General features: G+C 39.5%; 3 protein-coding genes and 1 pseudogene across 5 annotated transcripts; 3 read left to right on the top strand and 1 right to left on the bottom strand.

Moving 5' to 3' along the window:
* Positions 1-1,183: 1,183 nt before the first annotated feature.
* On the top strand, positions 1,184-8,198 carry LOC148911041 (uncharacterized). Of its 2 annotated transcripts, none has more exons than XM_089030709.1 (14): positions 1,184-1,336; positions 1,594-1,619; positions 1,732-1,779; positions 1,868-1,915; positions 2,154-2,181; positions 2,603-2,637; positions 2,722-2,790; positions 2,944-3,009; positions 3,150-3,249; positions 3,715-3,774; positions 4,069-5,056; positions 5,405-5,754; positions 5,933-6,097; positions 6,563-8,198. In XM_089030709.1, exons 1-14 carry the CDS (start codon positions 1,314-1,316, stop codon positions 7,842-7,844), a joined length of 3,288 nt encoding a protein of 1,095 aa, XP_088886835.1. In that variant the 5' UTR covers positions 1,184-1,313; the 3' UTR covers positions 7,845-8,198. The 2 variants fall into 2 exon arrangements, with proteins under 2 accessions (XP_088886835.1, XP_088886834.1); XM_089030708.1 differs by having other exon boundaries at positions 2,941-3,009.
* Positions 8,199-9,968: 1,770 nt separating this feature from the next.
* On the top strand, positions 9,969-11,618 carry LOC116292505 (kappa-actitoxin-Avd4j-like). The gene is made up of 3 exons (XM_089030453.1): positions 9,969-10,064; positions 10,322-10,417; positions 11,319-11,618. The coding sequence occupies exons 2-3, from the start codon at positions 10,351-10,353 to the stop codon at positions 11,483-11,485; spliced, it is 234 nt and encodes a 77-aa protein (XP_088886579.1). The 5' UTR covers positions 9,969-10,064; positions 10,322-10,350; the 3' UTR covers positions 11,486-11,618.
* Positions 11,619-11,930: 312 nt separating this feature from the next.
* On the bottom strand, positions 11,931-18,927 carry LOC116292504 (uncharacterized). Of its 2 annotated transcripts, none has more exons than XR_016119862.1 (2): positions 12,072-18,927; positions 11,931-12,006 (listed from the first exon to the last, which is right to left on the bottom strand). XR_016119862.1 is itself a non-coding variant. In XM_089030452.1 (2 exons), exon 2 carries the CDS (start codon positions 18,532-18,534, stop codon positions 12,433-12,435), a length of 6,102 nt encoding a protein of 2,033 aa, XP_088886578.1. In that variant the 5' UTR covers positions 18,535-18,686; positions 18,752-18,927; the 3' UTR covers positions 11,931-12,432. The 2 variants fall into 2 exon arrangements, 1 of the variants encoding a protein (XP_088886578.1); XM_089030452.1 differs by having other exon boundaries at positions 11,931-18,686; positions 18,752-18,927.
* Positions 18,758-21,740, top strand: LOC148911040 (uncharacterized; annotated as a pseudogene).
* Positions 21,741-22,874: the final 1,134 nt, after the last annotated feature.

The raw sequence follows: 22,874 nt of genomic DNA, 5'->3' as shown, positions 1-22,874 counted from the left end.
AATTTTCATTTCCTTTACCTAATTCATGACAATTTTGAAACCAATTACATTTCACTATTTGGTTGGAATTAGCAGCACTTTTTTGTTTCTATAAATGAAGATTATTTTCATTAAAGTTTTGTATTCTTTGATTGATGCAAGTCAAAAACCAACTTTTCAATAAGCCTGAAGCGAGATGACGTTTTACCCCCGACTCTATACCATAATAGTTTTTAAAATTCTTTCATATTAAAATTTTTGATTCCTTAGAGAATACAGGAACAATAGTCATAATTGAAGAACAAAAGCATCGTGAAAAGGATTATGGTCTAGAGACGGGGGTAAAACGTCATCTCGCTTCAGGCTTATTGACTATCAAATTTACCATTACATTGAAATTCGATGTAAACAAATAATTAAGAATTGAAATGTTTTTTATTTCACTCACTTTCTTTCTATTAACTAATTTATTTGTTTTACAGGTTTTCGCGAATGCCATGTTTATAGATATTTTTTATTTTTACAATGTTTTATTTTTTAACTCAACAGTAAAAAGCATGAAGAAGAATACCAGAGAAGGAAGGAAGGAGTTTCTCCTCCCATGAAAAGGCCAAGAATGGATAATGACTCCCTATAAGATCAATAATACTACATCTACATTTATATTTGATAATACTATTTGATGTCAGCAAACATACATGTCAAAGATTTGCAATTGCTAGTAATTGAATTTCATTGGATTTCCTTCATCATCACAATATTCGGAGAAATGGGTACGGGACCATGATTTTCAAATTTAAAAAAATCGATGTAAAAGTTTCATACCCTATAACACCTGTTGCACTTGCATACCAGACTATGCTAGTTTCAGAAGGTCTACATTAAGATTAACGTCTTTATTTGATATATAGATCAATTTTATCATGCAGATAATTCATTTACACATTTATTTGTTGCAGTTTCTTGAATCATTAACAATTGTTTTTCAAAAAAGTTTATTTTAAACAATTTTTGAAATAAACACATTATATATGAAAACAAAATTTTATGCATATATTAATAAAGAAACATAAAACGCACGCGCGTGTTGTGTGCAGTCATATAAGCGCTCATAAGCGTTATGAGACACTTCTGGACACTTCCCGAGTGTTCTGCGAATCCCCAAGTGCTTTATAACTGCACACAGCAGAGGTTCGCTATTCTTCGAGTCGGGAGCCGAGTCTGGAGCCGAGTTGGGAGCCGAGTTAGGAGTCGAGTTAGGAGTCGAGTTAGGAGTCGATAGGAGCCGAGTTATTTAACTGCTGATCAGTGTACCGCAGGCTCGAAGTTTCAAAATGGAGGACAGCGACTGTGTGAGGTAAGAAAATAAATTATTCAGGAATCTGCTTTTATCATGCAAAATACTTGCCATCGTGAATATATTAAGTTTACAAATAAGTCCCAAGACTGTATAGGTTGTAAGTGCTCATTTCTTTTTCGTGAAAAAGATGTTCGGGTGTAAGAGAATCGTAAGCGGAAAGCTTCGAAATCTCACGGCATGGACGGCACGTATGTTTCAACGATAAAACGTTTATAAAAAACAATATTGAAATGTATTATATTCTTTTTTTTTAGCAAAGAAGAATGCATAATTATCGAAGGTATTTTAAACCTATTTTATGTGGTGTATTTGCTGATTTTTTACCTTCTTTTTACTGATTATGTTTGTCATGTGCGTCCACGTTGTCATCTCGAAACTGTCATTCCATTTAGATTCTCCAGTGAAAACGCCTATAGCTGCACAGTGCATCACAATATCAGGCAAGAATAAATCATAACTTCTCTTGCTACTTCTGAAAACTTTCTTATTCGATTTTGCTATTTATAATTCTGTCATTCCATTTTATAGATTCTCCAGTGAAAACGCCTATATCTACACGGTACATCACAACATCAGGCAAGTATAAATAACTTCTCTTACTTTCTTATTTGATTTTGCTGTTGATTGTAGGTTCTTAATGTGTTATAATATGAGGTATAGTGTTTTGTTTATATCGTTTCGTGCATGTTTTTGCTTGTCCTTTGTTTTTTTCTTTTCCTTTTTTATATTCATGATAATAATAGTACTCCCAGCACAAATATTAATAGAGTCATATTAATATATTTAATAATTGGTTTGTGAATTTGTGCCCTAGACTCTCCAATCAAAGATTATCCACAAAGGTAAGAAAAACACACTTTATTGTTGTTGTTGGTTGTCTCAGTGCAAAATTTAAACCTCAAACAAAATCCTATTATACAAGGCAATACTACATATGACTAATGATTATAGAAAATGATGTACTTTATAGGTTGTTTATAGCATTATTATATAAACATTATTCGATTGATGCCTTTCATGACTCACTTCTTTCTGAACTTCTCTTTGTGGATTAAATGTTTCATTGAGATAGAGTGCTTGCAATAAACTTGTCAAGGCTACTTTAGTAGCAATTAGCACATAGTTAGCTGTGCTAAATGCTTTTGTTTTGACTATTGGTTTCAAAGATTTAGTTTGTGCACTCTATTTGATATAATTAATATTTAGATCTATTAACTATAACTTCCATTTGATGAAATGGTTCCATTGGCTTGATGATTGCAGATTTAAAGAGGATGAAAAGCCAAAGCAAGTTTTAGGTATGTAATATTTTAGATTGCATATAAGGTCTTCCAATAATTGATATTTATATATTATTGATATATTTATTTATATAATTATAGCAGTGTTAGAAGGATTAGCAGAATCAAAGTATATTGGCATGCCTCAATCTGATTCAGAGGACAATATAGGTAAGCTACTGATTGCTTTGTTTTTAAGTTGATGTTTAACAATACATATATTAAATCCACTGTATAATGGTACATAATTATATAGCATAATGCTTACAATGAAAGTGTTCTTGTTGTCAAAAACCAAAAATTGATATTTACATTATTTAGCAGATTTAGAAGAATTATCAGAATCAAAGTATATGGAGTTGTCTCAATCTGATTCAGAGGATGATATAAGTAAGCTTAGCTATTGAATGTTATCTTGACAGCTGTAAAGATGTTACATTAAAATCCATTACATGTATATAAATAGTTATAATGTCAATCCATGCAAATGTGATGAAAATTGTTAATGTGAAAATTACTATTTTCTCAAGGTGATCCCAAACAGTGTCCTGATTGTAAAACTGTCTTCTCAAAAATAAGCAACAGAAACAGGCATGTAAAAAGAAAACTGTGCAAATTTAAACAAAAAAGGTATGTATATGCTTATATTAAATACCAGGGATGCTCGTCGAAAATTTTCAAAAAGACCCCTAAAATATACCGAAAGTTTCGATCTACCAGATCAAATAATTTTACTTATAAAAGCCCCCAGGTTAAGAAATATGGATGCGCTCTTTCTCTTATTTTCTGGCACCCTATGAGATACCAGAAAATGCTGATCTTCAAAAATTCCCTAAAAGACCCTAAAAGATACCAAATCACAAATTTTTACCCCTAAGAGATATGACAAGCATCCCTCGTAGTTTTGTACAGGATTCCACCCCCGCCCCCCCCCCCCCCCCTCCCCTCTTCCCCCCATCCCCGGGCGTGCTGGTCACTGCCATTTACTTGCAGCTGTAACAAAACTTATAAACTTTGCTAATATTACTAATATTACATGGTAAACATAGTTTACAATATACTTGTATAATGAAGCTATTAATAATATGTATTTAGGATGTCAACAGTGAAATCAACTAAACGAAATACTGGCGAAAGCACTTCAACTAAGGATATGTAAGTATCAATTGCATCTTACATAAATATTACATTATGTACTCTATCATGTAGCTTTTTTTTTTAACTTTACAATCACTTTCACATGATACTTCAATGTGATTGGACCATTATCTATTTTGACTTGTACATTTCTGGAACTGATTCTTTGACAGACGTGCATACACAGTAGTGCCAATTGGAAAATTACTGTAGTAGGAGTGAAAGGACTGTTTTTAATTTAACCACAGGAAAGTCTATACAACTGGTATCAATAAAAAGCTAGTGTAATAATAATTTATATTTACATTACAGGACACGAAAAAAGTTGACCCCAGAAATTTGGGCAGGTTGTGATATGCAGGAAGTTACTACATTGCCACATGACATTGATGGGACTTGTTGCTATAAACTCCAGTACGACAAAAATGCCATGATGAAAAGCACAGTTGATGGCAGACCCTGGTGTTCTTGGATAACATCTAACAGATCCAACTTTCAAGGAGTACGTCGTATAGCATCATGCAGCGGAACATATGAATGTGTCAACGAGAAATGCCCATACAAGCACTCATTTACAAAGAACAACAAAGTTAACTTTGACAGACAAGGAGAAAATGTGAATTGTGCATGTTGTGGGTATGTAGCCAATAGAATTCCGTGTCTTGCCAAGAAGGTTTGGGAGTTTAATGATGCCTTTGTCAATGTATACCATTATGGAAACCATACATGTATCGCAAAGAAGATAACCCCATCAATCAGGAAAGAAGCTGCAGAGTTCTTCAAAGCAAATAATTCAGCTAAACCATGTCAGTTTCCTTATGAAAGTCTACGTAAAATGCTAAAAGAGGGCAAGTCTGTTACTGAAGTGTATGACAATGCATCAAAGATGGCAAAGCTCAAAGACATCCAAAATGTAAAGCAGCAAGTTATGAAGGAAATTAATCCAGCTGGTCATTCATTTGAGGCACTAGCAAAAATCAAATCAGAAAGTGACAAACATGATAAATATTTATTGTGGGCTGTCCAAGATGGCCGATTGAGCAAAAACAAATTGACGTATGTGTTTTGCACTAGCAAGGAGCGTATTGAAGTTGCTGCATTAATGCAACGAGATGGTATGCATCCCCTTGCTAAGGAGTTTTGCTATTTGGATGCAGAGCATGATAAAGTGTTAGGAATGAAAACCATCAATCTAAGTGTGCAACATCCTACACTTAAAGAGATGGTAACTCTTGCAAGTATGGATTGCGACACAGAAAGTAAAGAAACCCTTTGTGAATTTTGGAGTCACCTGAATAGTGTAAGTTTTTTAACACAAACTGCATATTGTTCAGCGCAATCTACCATTTTCTTCAAACTTATACAACCTGCCCAAACATTCCTGCATAATTTGAGTTTTTATAGTGACACTAATTTGGACCCCTTCACGAAAGGCCACACATTATCTTCTAACCCTTTAAAGTACTATGACCCTTAATCATTCTGTTTATATCTGGAATTAATTGTCGGGGTATAAAGGTCATGCATGTGACCAAATTGGGAAATCCTGCTTGGACTGGTAGCTTATGCATTGTTGATGAGTTTAATAATGTAGAATAATTTTTGTGAAATGATTGTTTATTAAGGGATTTTGTTTTCTTTGTTTTAGGCCTTAACAGAATTCACTGGCAATGCTCAGTATATTTTCGATCCGCATGGAATTGTCAGCGATGAGCATGGTGGAAATCGTGCAAGTATTCAGATAATGCTCAAGGAAGAATTGCTTGAGAGGTCAAAGTCTTGTGAGGTTCACTTTTATGATTGTGCTCACAAGGTTTCTAAGGGTACTTGGAGTCCACGATCAAAAGCGGAATTTCTGGAAATGGTTCATGCTATTTACTGTGCAGAAACACCAACTGCATATGAAGTGAAGCGCCGCACTCTGATGGACTGGGCCAAGGAAAAAGATAAGAGAAAGCATGTTAAGAATTGGTTTAACAACTTCTGGCATGCAAGAAGGTACATAGACTTTTATTGATGTCTCTGTAATGTGCTTTTTTTAATTGAGATGTCCACCTTGAGCATAGCTAAGCTTAGCGAGTAATGATCTGAAAAAGTCATGAAACTGCACACATTTTTTGTGGATATACACATGTTTTGATATATGTTAAATACTTTGGTAATATTTCTATTGCAGATTCCATGTGTTCAGAGCATTTAAAGGACCAGATGCACCAAATACCAACATGGCAGAAGTGGGCCATTCACGCAATGCAGTGCGTGGAGCCAAGAGGGATTCGCTGTCAAGAGTAGCAGAGGATCACATTGTTGAGAGTGCCCTTTTGAAGGCAAAGTTAAAAAGGTATGGACATAAATAAAGTGTGGTTGAGTGATATAAGCACTAGTGACTATAGTGTGCCAAACTCACTGATCATGAGTTTCCATGAGTTTTATTTACTTTTTTATAAGTGCATGAACCAGTGGACATATTAGTATCACTTGGGGGAATGGGGGACAAAAGCTATCATATATCAAATTAAAGCTTATCATAAAAAGATTCCAAAATGTATGATAGTATGGTGGGCGTGGCAGATGAGGGCTGTTGAGCTTATTATATGTGATATTATAACTGTCAAAACAAATCAATGATAAAATTTTGGTTCTTTGGTTTATACTGAAAAATACCAAAATCTAATTTTTATGAAATTGAGCTTCGTAACATTGAAGGTTTTGTAAAACATTGTACATTACTTGTTTTAAGATCCCAACTCACCTCAATGCAGTTGAAGTAAGTAAATAATGTTGTGCTTTTGTTTTTGTTTGAAAGGTTTGAGGAAGGGTCCTACTCTGGGGGTAATTGCCATAACCAAAGGCAAAAAGACATGGCCACATTGAGAAGGCAATTGGATAGAGCAAGCCAGTTCGCCAAGGATCTCGGCAGTAACAATTTGAATACAGAAGCATACAAAGCAGGGACACACATTGAAGAAAGGTCATCCCATAGAGTCAAACAAAGGGCTGTTAGTATGCAAAGCATTGTTGACGATCTGAGTGGCTCTGATGATGACAATGATGATGGGGGTGGACAGACACCCCATATTCGCAGCACCCACCGAAAAAGGAAGACGCGTAGTAAAGCATTTCATGAATCGCTTAAGAAGGCAAAATATGCCAATATCATGTTAAAGAATGTTCACCACATTAGTGATTACCATAAAGTGTTCGAGGTTGAGCAAAGTCACAAGACCAGACTTGTCCACATCGGAGAAACTGTTGAGTGTGATTGCTCTTTTGCCGCAGGAGGGGACATCTGCCACCATGTGGTGTGGGTGATGCTGAAAGTACTGAATGTACAAGAGCAGGACACGACTCTACATCAAAAGGTGCATACAAAGGCAAGTCTTAAACAATTGTTGCACCACATGTGCAGCAACCAAAATCCTACCACCACCCACAGTCCCAGTACCTCTGATGGACTCAGCTCCTCCAACCATGACGTCAACATGGTCACACAAACTCTTGGTCCCAGTACCTCTAATGGACTCAGCTCCTCCAACCATGGCATCAACATGGTCTCACGAACTCTTGGTCCCAGTACCTCTAATGGACTCAGTTCCTCCAACCATGGCATCAACATGGTCTCACAAACTCTTGGTCCCAGTACCTCTAATGGACTCAGTTCCTCCAACCATGGCATCAACATGGTCTCACGAACTCTTGGTCCCAGTACCTCTAACCAAGGACAGCCTGTTTCCAGCTTTCAAAGCACTGGTGGTTATCGTCAGCCATGGCATAATAGCCATCCTTTTATGATAACCAGCATCACAAACCGAGTTAAGAAGTGTGCAGGTTGCCCGTATTACTTCCGGGATCCAATGGGACCACCTTTTCTTGGATTAGTAATCCAACACTTGGAGAAGGATGTTTATATGAAGAATGGAGTGAAGCATATATCCACAGAAAGCAACCGCTACTACCACTGTCTGTGGGAGTGTGTAAGAGCACGTCATCCTTACATATCTCCATCTATGATACACTGTGCTCCTGGGTTAATGTTAGATGCATTTCAAGAGGAGTTCCTCATGGACATCAACATGTATACTCCTTAAGTGCGGAATTTATACATTATAAACTAGTAATAATGACAGCAAGTTCTCGAAATTCTGCACTTAAGGCGTATAAAGTCATATAATGTGATCTTTACTACTGTATAGAACTTTATCGCGTTTTTTATTGACATTATTGTTTTATAAGATATACACATCGAGTTAATGTTTGTGCATGCATCTAGCTGTACTGTATTTTTCTATGCATAATTACTGATCAGCAGTTGCAGCAGTTGCCGAACCATAGTGATAACGCAAACAAACATTTTTTTTCAAATAATTTGTTTATGTTCCTAAAAAGATTATAATTATAATTTTTCAAAAATTAATTTCAATAAAGATGATGATTATACTAAATAATTCCCAAAAAAATTAATTTAAATTTTTAAATAACTCGGCTCCTAACTCGGCTCCCAACTCGGCTCCCAACTCGGCTCCCAACTCGGCTCCCAACTCGGCTCTCAACTCGGCTCTCAACTCGGCTCTCAACTCGGTGTTTAGTTTGTCTCCACACAGCACAGCAAAAAATATTTTTATTCCTTTTATAAAATACATATTACAATAACCGTTATTTTAGATAGGAATGACACAACGGAAAGTGCGCGCGCGTGCAATGTGCTCTCATAAAGCACGCGCTCCAAAACGATCAGAACGCGACATTCATAACAGTTATTTTAGAACTGACATTACTAGGTCTTTATTGAAATATGTACATAATACTTAGTTTCTTATCTTTAACCATTTTTTTTTTACGATTATGCAATTATGCATGTGTCTACAAACGAATCTCAAAGTTTTAATTTTGTTGTGAAGTGTGATATTCCGGGTGAGTGTAGTATTGAGAAAGACTGTTGGTGGTGACTGACGTTCCGATAACCTGAGCGGTAGTCATCTTCAGAGTCCAGTGAGAAAACGAAAGACTCTGAAGAAGACTACGGGCATTAGTTGGCTGGAAAGTGATCATGTAGGTCATGAGGGAATTTTTTCCCGTACAGACAGGGTACTGGTTAGCGTATTATAATATATAACTTGTTTTCTATCATAAACAAGGGAGCACGGCATGCAGAAAAAAATTTGTCAATTGGTCTTCTTTGGTATTGACGTGTGCTGACGAATTCTCTGATGCTGATTGGCCGAGGCCCGTTCACATGATCATAGTTTCACTCTCAGTCATTTATTAAAATCTAAAATCTACTAACTTGTATCACAGCGTGGGACAATCACAACAGAGCTAGGCTCCAAACTAGGTGAAAGCCCAAAGATCGAATTCGAATTTAGTAGTTGATTTTTGAAAAGGGAGGAAAACCGGAGAACCCGGAAAAAAACCTTCGAAGCACAGGAGAGAACCAACAAACAACTCTGAATTCGGGTCGCATTGGTGAGAGGCAGCGCATTAGCAGCGCACGCCACCGGTGCTTCCCATTTATTTGTATCATCCGCCATATTTGTTTACTTATGAGCCATATCACAGGAAAACCAATCAAATAAGTTATGTATCACAGTAAGCCCAATCAACGAATTAATTTATTTCTGCCGCGCTCGAGCTCCCTTGTCATGAATGCTATTTCGCATGTCATAATGTGTACGTGCACTGTAAACCAGTCTCGTGTTTTCCCAAGATACGAAAACTGGAATAGAAAATTCTATTTTCTTCTTCTAAAAAAACTCAAATTAATGCATATTGTTTCGAAGATAATAAGCCATTTACTATTTACTCCACGGACGTGCAAGGTTAAATGTAGAATACACCCATGTGGAATAATTTCAGTGCTTGTTAATATTTTGTTGACTCGTTTCAATACCCTGAGCAGTAGAATTATTACATTATATTTCCCCAGCCATTTCACATGTCGACTGTGTACGTACTGTAAGTCAGTACCGCGTTTTCCCCAGTTACTTAAACCGGTCTAGAAAATTTATTGTTCTTACACTAACAAAAGCACAGATTATAACACATTGTTTTAAAGAAAATAAGTCATTCACTATCCTGAAATGAGTGTAGACATTATTTAAAGTATCTCAGTCAACAAAAGGGTTTTACACAACGATAAACACATGATCAAAACAGTACTGTCCCTCACCCCCACAGACAAAGCTAATTTATCAACAACAAAGACTCTGAATGGTGATCAATCAGAGAAGCCTATGCAAGTCATAAGTTTGATTCACATCTCATCTCAACGTGTGACAACAAAGTACTAAACTAAGATTCCAAGATACAAGGTATCTGATTATCATTTTACTGCAGAACACTTTGAAAACATATCTTGTGGTGAACTTCACAAGAAAATCCAAAATTAGAGAACTTTATTTCTCCAAGAAAAAGTCATTTTGATCTCTTTTCTCATATTCTACATATTATAATTTTTCAAGATCCACCCCCCTCCCCCCTCCCCCGAATCCATACTATTATGTGAAAATATAATTTCTTATTAACATCTTAAATTTTAAGTTTATATTTTTGGGTTTTTCTTCAACAGATAACAGTTAAGTCGGTGTAGCAAAGAAAATGGAGAAAACTGTCTTCCTGGCTGTGTTGGTGCTTTGTGTTACTCTTGTCTTAGCGGACAAAGAAGGTATGGAATAAAATAAGTTATAGAGGAGCACCATACTTAAGCTGAAAAAATGGTAAACCATCGAGTTGATTTTTCATGGCTTGGCTGACCGGAAGCCAGATTAATCTTGTGACCAGGTCACCAAAGCGCTTTTTATATCTCGGAAACAAACATTTTAAAGTAATATCTCTCAAGATATTGCTTTATGTTTGAGTATTATGATCATTAGGTCACCGTGTTTCCAGACTTAAATATTCTCAATTTAGTGATGCAGTATTTAATTCTAAATTCTCTTTCGTTTATCTAACTAAGCGTAAGACTTTTGATAATATTTTTAATAATATTTTTGTGAAAGAAATGTAGAAGGTTTTCTATATTTCTAGCCGCTACAGCTTTATTTTCCCAAAAACCAACCTAAAAATAGCACCTTCTTTGTGATTCCGGCAAGCCAATTGAATCACTTGAAATTATAGGGTTTCCCAGGGCTACGTATTGGCTAGTGAATAGGGTCTGGGAATGAGGCGATTTGCACTCGTGTTTCAAATAACACACAATACACGATAGAAAGTTCCAACATGTGTGCAATTAATTTTAAATCGTGCAGGTTAAGAAAAAAATAACGGTCATTCAACCAATCAGGAAGAAGTATTTTATCAAATGTGGTATTAGAAGTAACATCATGGATCAAATTATTTTCTTGACGCATTCAAAGAGTTTTATATCGGCTCATTTATCAGGTATTAAACAGAGAAATTTCGATTTCGAATTTCAACTCAAACTCAAACTCAACGAGATTATTATTTATAAAGTAATTGTTTCAAATTTGACGTCGGTTAACCGGTCATAAATAGTCCTCACTGTTTATAATATTCTAGTTCTTTTTTTTTGGTGATCACATGTTACATACTTTTTCTTTTTATAGAAATAGATTTGAAGCCCCGAGCCAAAAACTGTGAATGTCCAAATGGTGAAATGGCCGGTCAGCGTGGCGACCTTTGGATAAAAATGAAGTGCCCGGTTAATGGCTTTCATTACAACTTTGGTTGTTATACTTTTTTTGGCCTCTCTTGCTTTCCGGGAGGACAATGATCAACATAGTGCTAAAGGGGATCCTGAATTTAAAAAAGTGGAAATTAGAAAATGCAATCTAGTCTAAAAGCACCCGTTATCTAAAGTACACTTGGTAATACAGATTTTGGTTAAAAAAATCCTTTTCTTACTTGATTGTCTCATTGTTTGTACCAAGAAAGAGAGAGCTGAAAATACTGTACTTCGAGATACTGAAAAACCTGAAGTTGGCAGATACAGTACCCCTTTGGTACTCGCCTGCGATACAGAAACCATCTTACGTATCAACGGATGCGGAAGCCTACTGGGATGTTCCAATGTTCGCGGCCGAGCATAGCTTTGTGAAGGCGAATGGAGTAGACGCGCGCTTTGGGAACAAACGAGGGAAGAATTGTGAGTGAGAAGACACTGAGAAGTACAGTTTACTGCGATGGGAGCTGTAGGGGTTAAACACACACGTCTCAACTTCATATGCACTGATTCGATTTATTCATCAAATGGTTTCACATGTAAACTATCCGATACACACACACAGTAAAATCCTAAAACAAAGAGTATTACATTACGATGGTACAATACTGCAAGCAAGCAATGGCAAAGAACTTACCAATTGATGAACACACTGCACGAGAACATAACACATGAAGCTGATGATCACATTACACTAACACTACAAATGACAACGTGCACACGTGACGCGACAGCGACATTAACTGGTTAGCGGACTCACACAGCACAAAACGGCGGGAAAACAGGAATTCTATACTGTTGAGCTAGTGGCCTCAACATCCTCGGGGGCTAGGCTGAACAAGATACATATTTTCACATTGTTAATCAAGCTGTAACTAATCACTTAACAAGACTTCCTCATGGGTTGACTGTTCATCGTTCATAATAACTCAACAATAATGTTCCTTTAGGGAATCTAGTTCCAGCGTTGGCTGATCAATGTTCAAAGTCTCTTAACCTTACTGTGACTCCTCTAACAAGCATAGCTTTGTGATAGGTCGAACCAGCGTCGAGTTTCTGGTCTTCAGCTCGGCCGCTCGCACATGATTATCCGCACCAGGATATACCTTTGTCACACGCCCGAGTAACCATTTACATCTTGGCTCAGTGGAATCAGCGATTAGGACAAGATCGTTGATCTTCATGTCTCGTTTCACGGTTGTCCATTTCTGCCGCTGCTGAAGCATCGGAACGTATTCCTTCACCCACCTTGTCCAGAAATGATTTGCGAGGAATTGCGCGTGCCTCCAGTGTTTTCTCGAGTACAAATCATCGTTGCTGAATGTTCCGGGCGGGGGTGTTGCGTTCGGTCGCAGCAAAAGGAAGTGGTTAGGCGTGAGCGGTTCAAAGTCGTTGGGGTCGTCGCTGCTGGGACATAGAGGGCGACTGTTCAATATGGATACAGCCTCACAGAACACAGTACGTAGAGTTTCCCACGCGAGGGGGGCGTTAGGATTTCTCAGAAGCGCCTTCATGGTCTTGCGCACACTGCGTATTAACCTTTCCCATACACCTGACATATGGCTTGCGGCAGGTGGCTGGAATTTCCACTTGGGCATAGGACAGCAGTGCCACTCGGCTCCGTTTGTATGTAACTCATCTCTAATGATCTTCTCGTTGAACTGTCTGATAGAAACTCTGAGCTCCTTCTCGGCTCCGGTAAAATTTGTTCCGTTATCAGTCCACACTTCTTTAGGGCAGCCGCGTACGGCGATGAATCGTCTGAACGCTTGGATGAAGGTGTCTGTGGACAAGGAACTTGCGTCCTCGATATGAACTGCGCGGGTGTTGAAACAAACAAAGATACAACCATACACCTTCTCCGTTGCTCTGCCCCTCTTGACGTGGAAGGGTCCGAAGAAATCGATTCCTGTAAACGTGAATGGAGCTTGGAATGGGGTTAGTCGTTCTTTGGGAAGGTCTCCCATGACTTGTTGCATCATTGGTGCATTTCGTCTGCGGCAGTCAAAGCAGCTGTGTAAGACACGACGCACAAGGGATCTTCCATGCACTATCCAATAACGCTGGCGCAATGCTGAGAGCACGTGTTCGCGACCTGCGTGTCCAAGGAACTGGTGGTAGAATCTCACTATAAGCGCAGCTACAGGGTGATCTTTCGGTATAATCATTGGATGTACTGCATCTGGGGGTAATGGCGCGTTGCGAATTCTTCCACCCACTCGTATGATTCCGTCGACCAGGAAGGGATCGAGGCTCGATAGCTTACTGCCTTTCTTTACCCGCTCTTGCCTTTGTAGGGCCTGATACTCTTCTTTAAAGAACTTAACCTGTATCAGTCGGATAATTTCACGGCTAGCATCTTGGATCTCTACTAATTTGAGCGCACCTGATCGCCGTGGTTCTTGTCTTCTTGCGGCTTTAACGAATCTTAGAAGCCACGACGTGACCTTCAGTAGGTGTGGCCAGGACGAGTAACGTCGCAGCAAATGATCGATCTGCGACGGAGTAGTCTCTGCTGTCGTTAGTGTGGCGATTGTAGACTCGCACTCCATGATCTCTTCAGGCTTTGTTTCTTTACTAGGCCATTCATCCTCATGTTGCCACAGGAATTCCGGACCCGACAACCAGCGGCAGCCGGGTTCGAAGTAATCGATGGCTACTCCTCGCGACCCTTCGTCCGCAGGATTCAGGGTGCCAGGAACATGTCGCCACTGTTCGATAGTAGTTACCTCGTGTATCTCTGTAATGCGATTTGCGACAAACACTGGGAATCTTCTATTGATGTTTTGTAGATACTGGATAACTGTGGACGAATCTGTCCAGTAGGTTGTTGAGCCTATAGTTAGGTCTAGCTCTCTCCGTATTGTTGTAGCCAGACGGGTTGCCAACACAGCGGCTTGAAGCTCTAAGCGGGGTATAGTCCACTCTCTCAGCGGTGCAGTTTTGGCCTTTCCCATTACAAATGAGCAGTGTACGTATCCTAACTCATTTAGCATTCTCAGGTAGGCGACAGTTGCAAGGCCTCTTCTAGAAGCATCTGAGAATACATGTAGCTCGATGCGTGATGGCGTGTACAAGAAGGGTGACTTGAAGCACCTTGGAATGTGTATGTTGACAACTTTCGGCATGTTTCTCAGCCAGTCCTTCCACTGCGACAGGTACGGCTCGGGAATTTCTTCGTCCCAGGAAACCTCCGCTCTCCACAAATCTTGGAGAAGAGACTTGACGGTAAAGGTGAATGGGGCTAGGAACCCAAGGGGGTCAAACAGTGAACTTACTATGGATAGCACTCCTCTCTTTGTGTGCGGCTTGGTTGTGACTAGTGTCTTGAACTGGAATGTGTCGGATTCAGTGTCCCAGTAGACCCCTAGTGCTCTGCCAACGGGCAGTCTATCGAGGTCCATATCGAATGTGGGATCAGCTCTGTCGTCTTTCGGAATAGACGCCAGCACCTCTCTGCTGTTACTAGAGAACTTTGATAAACGGAAGCCGCCTTCCTTCAATAACTTGGTTAACTCCTTTGCTAAGTGGATGGCCTGGTTTGGGGTAGGAGCTGACTTTAATACGTCGTCGACGTAAAAGTTGCGTTCGACTGTACGGATGACGTCAGGGTCGTAGTTGTCTGCGTTGTCCGCTGCCGTCACTCTCAAAGCCTTGTTGGCACAACAGGGGGAAGACTTCGCTCCGAAGATATGCACCGTCATCTTGTATTCCTCGGGTCGATCGTCCAAGTTGGTTGACCACCATAAGAATCTGAGAGCTTCTGTATCACTCGGAACCACCTTGATTTGGTAAAACATTGCCTCGATATCCGCTGTGAAGGCGGAGTGTTCCTCACGGAATCGAAGCAGGACTCCGGACAAGTCATTGATAAGACTCGGACCTTGTAGAAGGTTATCATTTAGAGACGTACCGCTGAACTTCGCAGCCGCGTCGAATACAACGCGGATCTTTCCGGGTTTGTTTGGGTTGTAAACCGGATGATGAGGTAAGTACCATGTTTTAGATCCAGTGTTCTCTGCTTCCTCTCTCGATAACTTTGAAGCGTAACCCTTAGCTATGTAGTTCTCCATCACGTTTCTGTACTTTATCAGCAACTCGGGATCGCGTTGTAGCCGTGTCCTCAGATTGCTCAATCTTGCTTCAGCTAGTTTGCGGTTGTTAGGGAGATCAGGGTTTGGCGTCTTCCATAGCAGTCCCATCCTGTAGTTACTGCCCACCTTACATATAGTGTCATCTATAATCTTCATGGCCCTTTGATCCTCAACTGACAATGGTTTCGCTTCCGTTTTATGGGACCCGTATGACTCGACCTTCCAGAACTCTTCCAGTTGTTCATTCAGCGTAACGTCCTCCTTACGTATATAATTGAGATTCGCTGGTTCACTTATACCTCGTGTAAAGCTACCGCCAAGGACACTCCATCCAAGGCATGATCGTATGGCGACGGGCTCATCTCTGTTTCCTCTTCTCACTTCCACCGGTACGAACGCTTCTTGCACATTGGTTCCGATCAGGACTGATATCCTCTGTCTCTCTACGGTAGGAAATGGGACTTCACGTAAGTGCGGCCATTGATCAGTGGACTTCAGCACCTTGTTATGTTTAAGGGGGATTGTAAGTTCCTTGGTGGCCCAGGCTGATTTGACGTACACCTGAGTCTCATCATTGCCACTTACTGAGGCTAGCTTGAAATCAACCTTTACTCCACTTTGTTCGGCATTGCAATCGCTTGCGGTATTGAAACGAAGCTTACTGGGTCTTCCTCTTAACCCCAGAAGCATGGCAAGTGATGGGTCAATCATCGTGATATCTGACCCAGAGTCTAGTAGTGCGTATGTAGTTAGCGAGTGTCTTTCGTTGCTTATCACCTTCACTGGTACCACTTGTAGCAGGACTTCTCTCGTTTCACATGTTGAGATCGCGTTGACGTCACTCGAAATTGTGTGTGAATTACCAGGTGAGACGTTTACTTCTTGCACGGGTTCTAACGTAGTTCGTCCGCTCGCGTTCGTCGCCTGCGATGGCGGACGCTTGACTTGAATCGTTAAGCATTCATCGAAGTGTAGCATAGTGTGATGAGGCTTGCCACAACCAGAAGCTCGACATCTGGTCTGGGACTTGCAGGTTTTAGCGTTGTGGTTAGTTGAGCTCAGACAGTTGAAGCAGAGATGCTTACTCTTCACAAAGTCATTTCTTTCCTTAATAGACTTAGACTTGAATGCATCACAATGATACAGACGATGGGAATTTGAGCATAACTCACATGCCGGATCCTTACTTGTTGCAGCGATTGCATAAGTTGAAGGCTTTAGCGTAGTAGGCTTGAACCTCGTGTTCGACGATTTCCCTTGGGGCGACGTGCCTTCGACAGTTGGCCTTGCAAGAAATGGATGATTGACGATGTCAGCTCTATCTCGTAAGAACTCCACGACGTCCTTAAAGGATGGTAACGTTTGTCCCTTTCGTTCAAGCTTACTCAAGTGTTCGACGAACTTAGCTTGAATCCATTTTGGTAAGCGTGACATCATCTTCTCCAGGTTATTGGTATTCATTTCGGACAAATAACCGACCGCGTCGAGGGTGTCATAAGTTGCTTGAGCCATGTCTGCAAACTGCTGTAGCGCCTGTCTGTCGTTGGGCTGTATTGCCGGTCCCTTCGTCATTGTCTCTACGCAGGCCTTAACTACGTGATAGGGGCGGCCAAATCTATCTTCTAATACTCTCAGAGCCTTCTCTAGTCCTCTAGGTATAGTTTCGTAGTGTTGCACAGCAGCAAGGGCAGGTCCCTCTAGGAACTGTAGAAGGCGTGTCATCTTAACAGCATCGTCAAGTTGTCTTGACTCCACAAGTTGCTTAAACCTCTGACGAAATGTCAAATATTTCTCCGGCGAACCATCAAACTTCACCACTCGAACGGCTGGTAGATCGCGCGCGCTGGTCATCTTGTCCATAGACGCTACTATGGCCGTAAGTATCCCTTGGTCGCTGGATTTGGGCTCCGCACGGAGAGGTTGGGAATCCTGTGCTGCTGTCTCGCTGTTGGAGTTTTGCATGGATGTGTTTTCGACGTTTTGTGTCACAGATAGTCTCTTCTTAGTCTTGTTCGATTCTGCGTTGATTGTTGTCTGTATAACTTGCGGGTTTCCTGTGGTTTGAAGACTTCCTTCATGCCTCACTTGGGGTTGGGATTCCTGTGATGAATCCGTCACTATGGCAACAGAGGGATCGAAGTCGGCATTGCAGGAAGACGGGCCAAAAGGTATTGACTTTTCCACTTGAAACAACTCTTGTTTACCCCCCGGTAGTGGCGGCGACATAATGTCTGAATACACAGGGGGAGGGGGTAGTATAACTCCAGAGAGATCTTGTAAGCCCTCTGCACGTGGGCTATAATTATCTTGTAATACCGTGGATTGAGTACCGAATCCTTCACTGACTTTACTCTCATCATGAATTTGGTCCTTTGGTTCCGGTCGGATTGTTTGATGTGTTGGAATGACAGGTGTCGATGTTATCACTTGAATCGGCTCTCGTTTACGCTTCGATGGTTCTGGGGTAATGACATCTGAGAACATTGGCGGCGGTGGGATAATAACATTGGACTCAAAAATATCTTGAATATTCTCTTCACTGGGATTGTTGCTATCCTGTAACACAGTTTGTTGAACTCTGGACTCATTCAGGGAAGATTTGGTGGTAATTTGACCACCAGACACAGATTTGTCTCGCTCGAGGGCTTGTTTTAACTCGGTTTCTGTTTGCTTTATTTCTTCTTCGATTCTCGTCACTTCTCGGCTGACCATAGCACTAGCGATAAACATGTTAATTTTCTGGTTAACATACTCCCTTCTCCTCAGTTGTTGGCTTAGCAGTTCCTGAATATTTAGATATTTTTCACAAGCGTGATCCAACAAGTCGTCATACTTTCGGCAACATTGCTGATAACGATCAAAGGCGGTATTTAGGCGAGATTGCAATAGTTTCACGTCTTCAAGGTTGTCTTCGCTTATTAGCTTCTCTTCGATTTTCTTGCATACACGGGAAAGAACAGCTTGATATCCGCTTCTGGAGCGATCCAGTTCGTAGATCTTAGCCATAAGAGCTCCCTCTTTACTTTGTAGGATTACAATTGGATTTTACGCCGATGTAGGGGTTAAACACACACGTCTCAACTTCATATGCACTGATTCGATTTATTCATCAAATGGTTTCACATGTAAACTATCCGATACACACACACAGTAAAATCCTAAAACAAAGAGTATTACATTACGATGGTACAATACTGCAAGCAAGCAATGGCAAAGAACTTACCAATTGATGAACACACTGCACGAGAACATAACACATGAAGCTGATGATCACATTACACTAACACTACAAATGACAACGTGCACACGTGACGCGACAGCGACATTAACTGGTTAGCGGACTCACACAGCACAAAACGGCGGGAAAACAGGAATTCTATACTGTTGAGCTAGTGGCCTCAACAGGAGCTTCAACGACAACATCAGGGCTACGACGCTGAACAATATAACATCATAATTGACGTTTTAGCACGTTAATCAGATCATAAGAAAGCTTCTTGGTAACAGAGGAAACCTGGAAGTATTGAGACGTATGCAGAAGGCTGTAATATCTAGCTCACTGAACATTGCACACACCTTCAAAGTAGCCGGTTGCATGACTCTGTGGACATTAGTGGACATTATACACTTAATGTCTGGTTGCGAGGGAAATAGTTTTGTTTTCCCGAGAGTCTCAAACTAATTTCCCGAGGGACCAGACATTAAGTATTTTGTTATATAGCAATTGAGAAATATTGAGAAGTCAGTTTACGAAATAGGAACTTTATTTAGCAAGCTAAAATGCATGAAAACTGACCATGATTTTACGAATACAACTCACATATGGTCTTGTATTTCTCTACCAAAAAGCGAGAAGAATAGCAACAGCATTTTAAGTCGCTGTTTTCGTATTTTCCGAATCCTTATTCTCAATGAAAGTCTGTAATTTCTCTGTACAAACACTTCTCATACTCATTAATAATTCATGAGTAAACCATCCAATCAATGGGCTATTTTTGAGTCACATGATGTTACTTGAAACCTGGTAAAGTGCTGTGAAAGGAATGCATTCAGTCTGGAGTAACTAGAACAAAATTAATTCAGTCCTAGGACTGAATTATAATTTTGTTCCAGTTACTCTAAGTCGAATAGTTAATGAGATGAGACTCATTTCAAAGCCTCCAATATCGGACTGGACGGGATTTCAAGTCCGCGCAGTTAGTTCCAGTCCTCCGCTGCGCCTCGGACTGGAACTAATTGCTTAGACTTGCAAACCCGTCCAGTCCTCATTGTCGGCTTTGAAATATTACTTGAAAATCTCTGAAAATTTGTACTGTAAATTCAAGCAAAATATCTGCTCCCGCTTTGTTGTTTGTGATTGGTGCAAAATATTATTCCATCAGCGATTTTCCCGCTCTGATCAAGTGCACTTGTTTATTTTCACGATTATTGTCACGTGCAACTTATATCCATAAAGTAACTTATTTCCCGGTGGGGATACATTTAGATTTATCTTGTGTCACGTGGTCATATTTCAACCAATGAGAGTGTTCGTTATATCGGAAAATTTCGTAGCTATATTATAATTTTAGTTATTTACCAAGTTATTTATATAATTACGTATTTTTATATATGTACGTTTTACAGTTCCCATGAAGCGACTTAGGCCCTTTCTGAGCATCCACGCGTTTCAAACTGCACGATAATAATAATAATAATAATAATAATAATAATAATAATAATAATAATGATGATGATAATGATGATAATGATAATAAATATCTCTCGACAAAGAAGATAAATATAAGTTTCTTGGGAAATATGAGAACAGTGTACAACTTGATGAGCTTGTTTGTAGAGATGCTGGCGACGAATTTCTGAAATGAATATAAGCCATCTGGTCCAGCAACATATCAATACCAAGAAATGTAAAAGCATCAAATACTTTTGCCCTCCCAGTACTACAGTATCATATGTGGTCAACTAATTGGCCCATAAATGTGCTGAAAGAACTAGATCGTGAATGCAGATAGATCATATAAGAACACGGGGGACTCCATGTTAGCAAATCAACCAAAGCAATGTACTTACCCACTACAGACGGAGGAAGAGGACTGAAAGAAGTCAAGATGACATACAATGCAAAGCCACAAAGAAAAAGACAGCAAACTAGTTAAGACCCACGAATCCAATGTGTTTAACGATTTGAGGAAAGAAAGACAGACAAAGGACTAAAATGGGTGTTTATAGACGCTAAGAAATACGCAGAAGAGTTAGACGTACGATGAGATGAAAACAACACTGGAAGACGACCAAAAAAGACGATTAAATTAGAGAAGGCAAGCCCTAAAGTGATCGAAGAATTCCTGACAAAAATAATAACCAATCAATACAAATCAGAATACAGAGCCCAAAAGGGGCTAGGCGCTCTTACTACACTGCAGTATTATGATGTTGAAATTGAAGCGGACAGTCTTGCACTCCTGCAAACATGGAAGAACATTCCAGATATAGTGCTTAGTGTGAACACAAGCATAAGACAGCAATTGCTACCAACTGCAAATTACAAGAAATACAAGCTACAACAACATGTTGAGGAAAGTAAATGTTCAAAAATAAGAATCAGTATCTCACATAATGTGTGATTGCTTGATGAGTGCACAAAGTTTACACGCATCACGGTATGACAAGATGCTAAGACCATTCTATCACTACCTACCCCATTTATATGACTTTGAAAACGATCACTCTAAACCATGGTACGAACAGAGATCTCCATCAGCAGTGATAGAAAATGATAAAGCTAAAATCATGTGGAACATTGCGTTCCATATCCCAGCCCCACCGGCGCAAATAATATTGACTTGTTCATCCATGACATGAGAAAAAGAAAAGGATGGCTCCTGCTTGAAGGCACCGTGTGCGTTATAGGAAAGATAGCAGACAGAACGAACAAGAAACAAAGGAAATACAGAGATTTACGAATCGGAATAAAAGAAATGCACCCACAGCACAAAGTCACACAAGTCAAAATAGTATTTGACTTTTTAGTGAACTATCATAAAGACCAAAAAACCCAAGTGCAAAACCACATCAACTCAAGAAATACAGAGATACAACAAGCACGCTCAAAGATGATGAGTGAGAAAGAAACCAGATATTTGCTGCTGAAAAGCCCAACATGGATTCTATCACAGAATGCGGAAATCGTAAAGCAATTTTATTGCTATTAACCACATTCTTGCAAGAATTCGGGCCTTGAATTGAGTTTGCTTGATGTGCTGTTCTCTCCTATGCTACGAGGGTTTGCTCCGGGTTCTCCGGTTTCCTCCCTCCGTAAAAATCAACATGTGAGTTGAGCGTTGATGCATAGAACATTTAATTTAATGTAGTGGTAGTGCGTGTAAGCGAAAAGTGTCCCCAATTCGTGCGAAAGCGCTAGAACGACTAGACACTTAAATAAAAGTGATTTATTTATTTATTTAAAGAGAACTTGTGTAATTGTTAGAATGATAAGGAATGACGATAAGCATTGGAAAAAAAAGTTAAGTAAAGTTATATAGCACAAGTAAACTGCGTGACACAACATTCTAAAATACCCTGTAAATCTTCTGTTCTTCGCGAACTACTGTAGTTAGTGTGTTTTCTAGGCTACGAAACCTAAGAAACCATAAGAGGCGAATGTATAGGCCAACAGATAGTATGAGCTTATAAAATCAGCAAAAATAAGGTTCTAAATTTTAACAAATTCCTATGAATTCTATACCAAAATGTTCAGGAAAGCCCGGGGTTTTCAAATCCACTTCTGTTTTTTGACAGGTTCTGTTTTAGTTCAAGGAGAGACGATTTTCTAGCTTGATCCCGGTTATGTCATGCATTTTCTCTGTAAAATACATCCAATAGCGTACATTCAATTCAAAAAGTACGGTGTTTTTTTTCAATAGAATTCAATCTAAACCATATAATACAGTCCGTGAATAGTTGAATTAACTGAATCCACTTCTGGTTTTTGCCTAGATAGTCATTATTTTGAGAAAAGATTCAAAGGCCGTGTTTTTGAGGCATAATTTGTATGGGCTCACATGAGGGGGCGTGAGCTTGAAATCGTAGCTGACCAAATGTTAACAGATTTTTTCTGATGTATTACAAAAGGCACTGATAGGTTATCTCGCTAAAGTTTTAATGTGTAACTTATCCCACAGATTAAATAAAAATGTCCATAGTAATAACAATTAATTGACTTATATAGCGCATTTTAAATGAAAATAAACAAATGCGTGTTACAAAATTGAGACTATATAAAGATATATACCTCCCCCCTCATCAAAATACATACTTCAGTCTTAATTCCTATTAATTGAAAAAAT

Source organism: Actinia tenebrosa, unplaced genomic scaffold (genome assembly GCF_029948245.1).
Source record: "Actinia tenebrosa isolate PJP-AT-01 unplaced genomic scaffold, QUT_ActTen_1.0 PGA_scaffold15__27_contigs__length_11533743, whole genome shotgun sequence".
NCBI classification, from domain to species: domain Eukaryota; kingdom Metazoa; phylum Cnidaria; class Anthozoa; order Actiniaria; family Actiniidae; genus Actinia; species Actinia tenebrosa.
The sequence above is the reverse complement of the archived record's forward strand: the minus strand, read 5'-3'. Positions and strand labels throughout refer to the sequence as shown.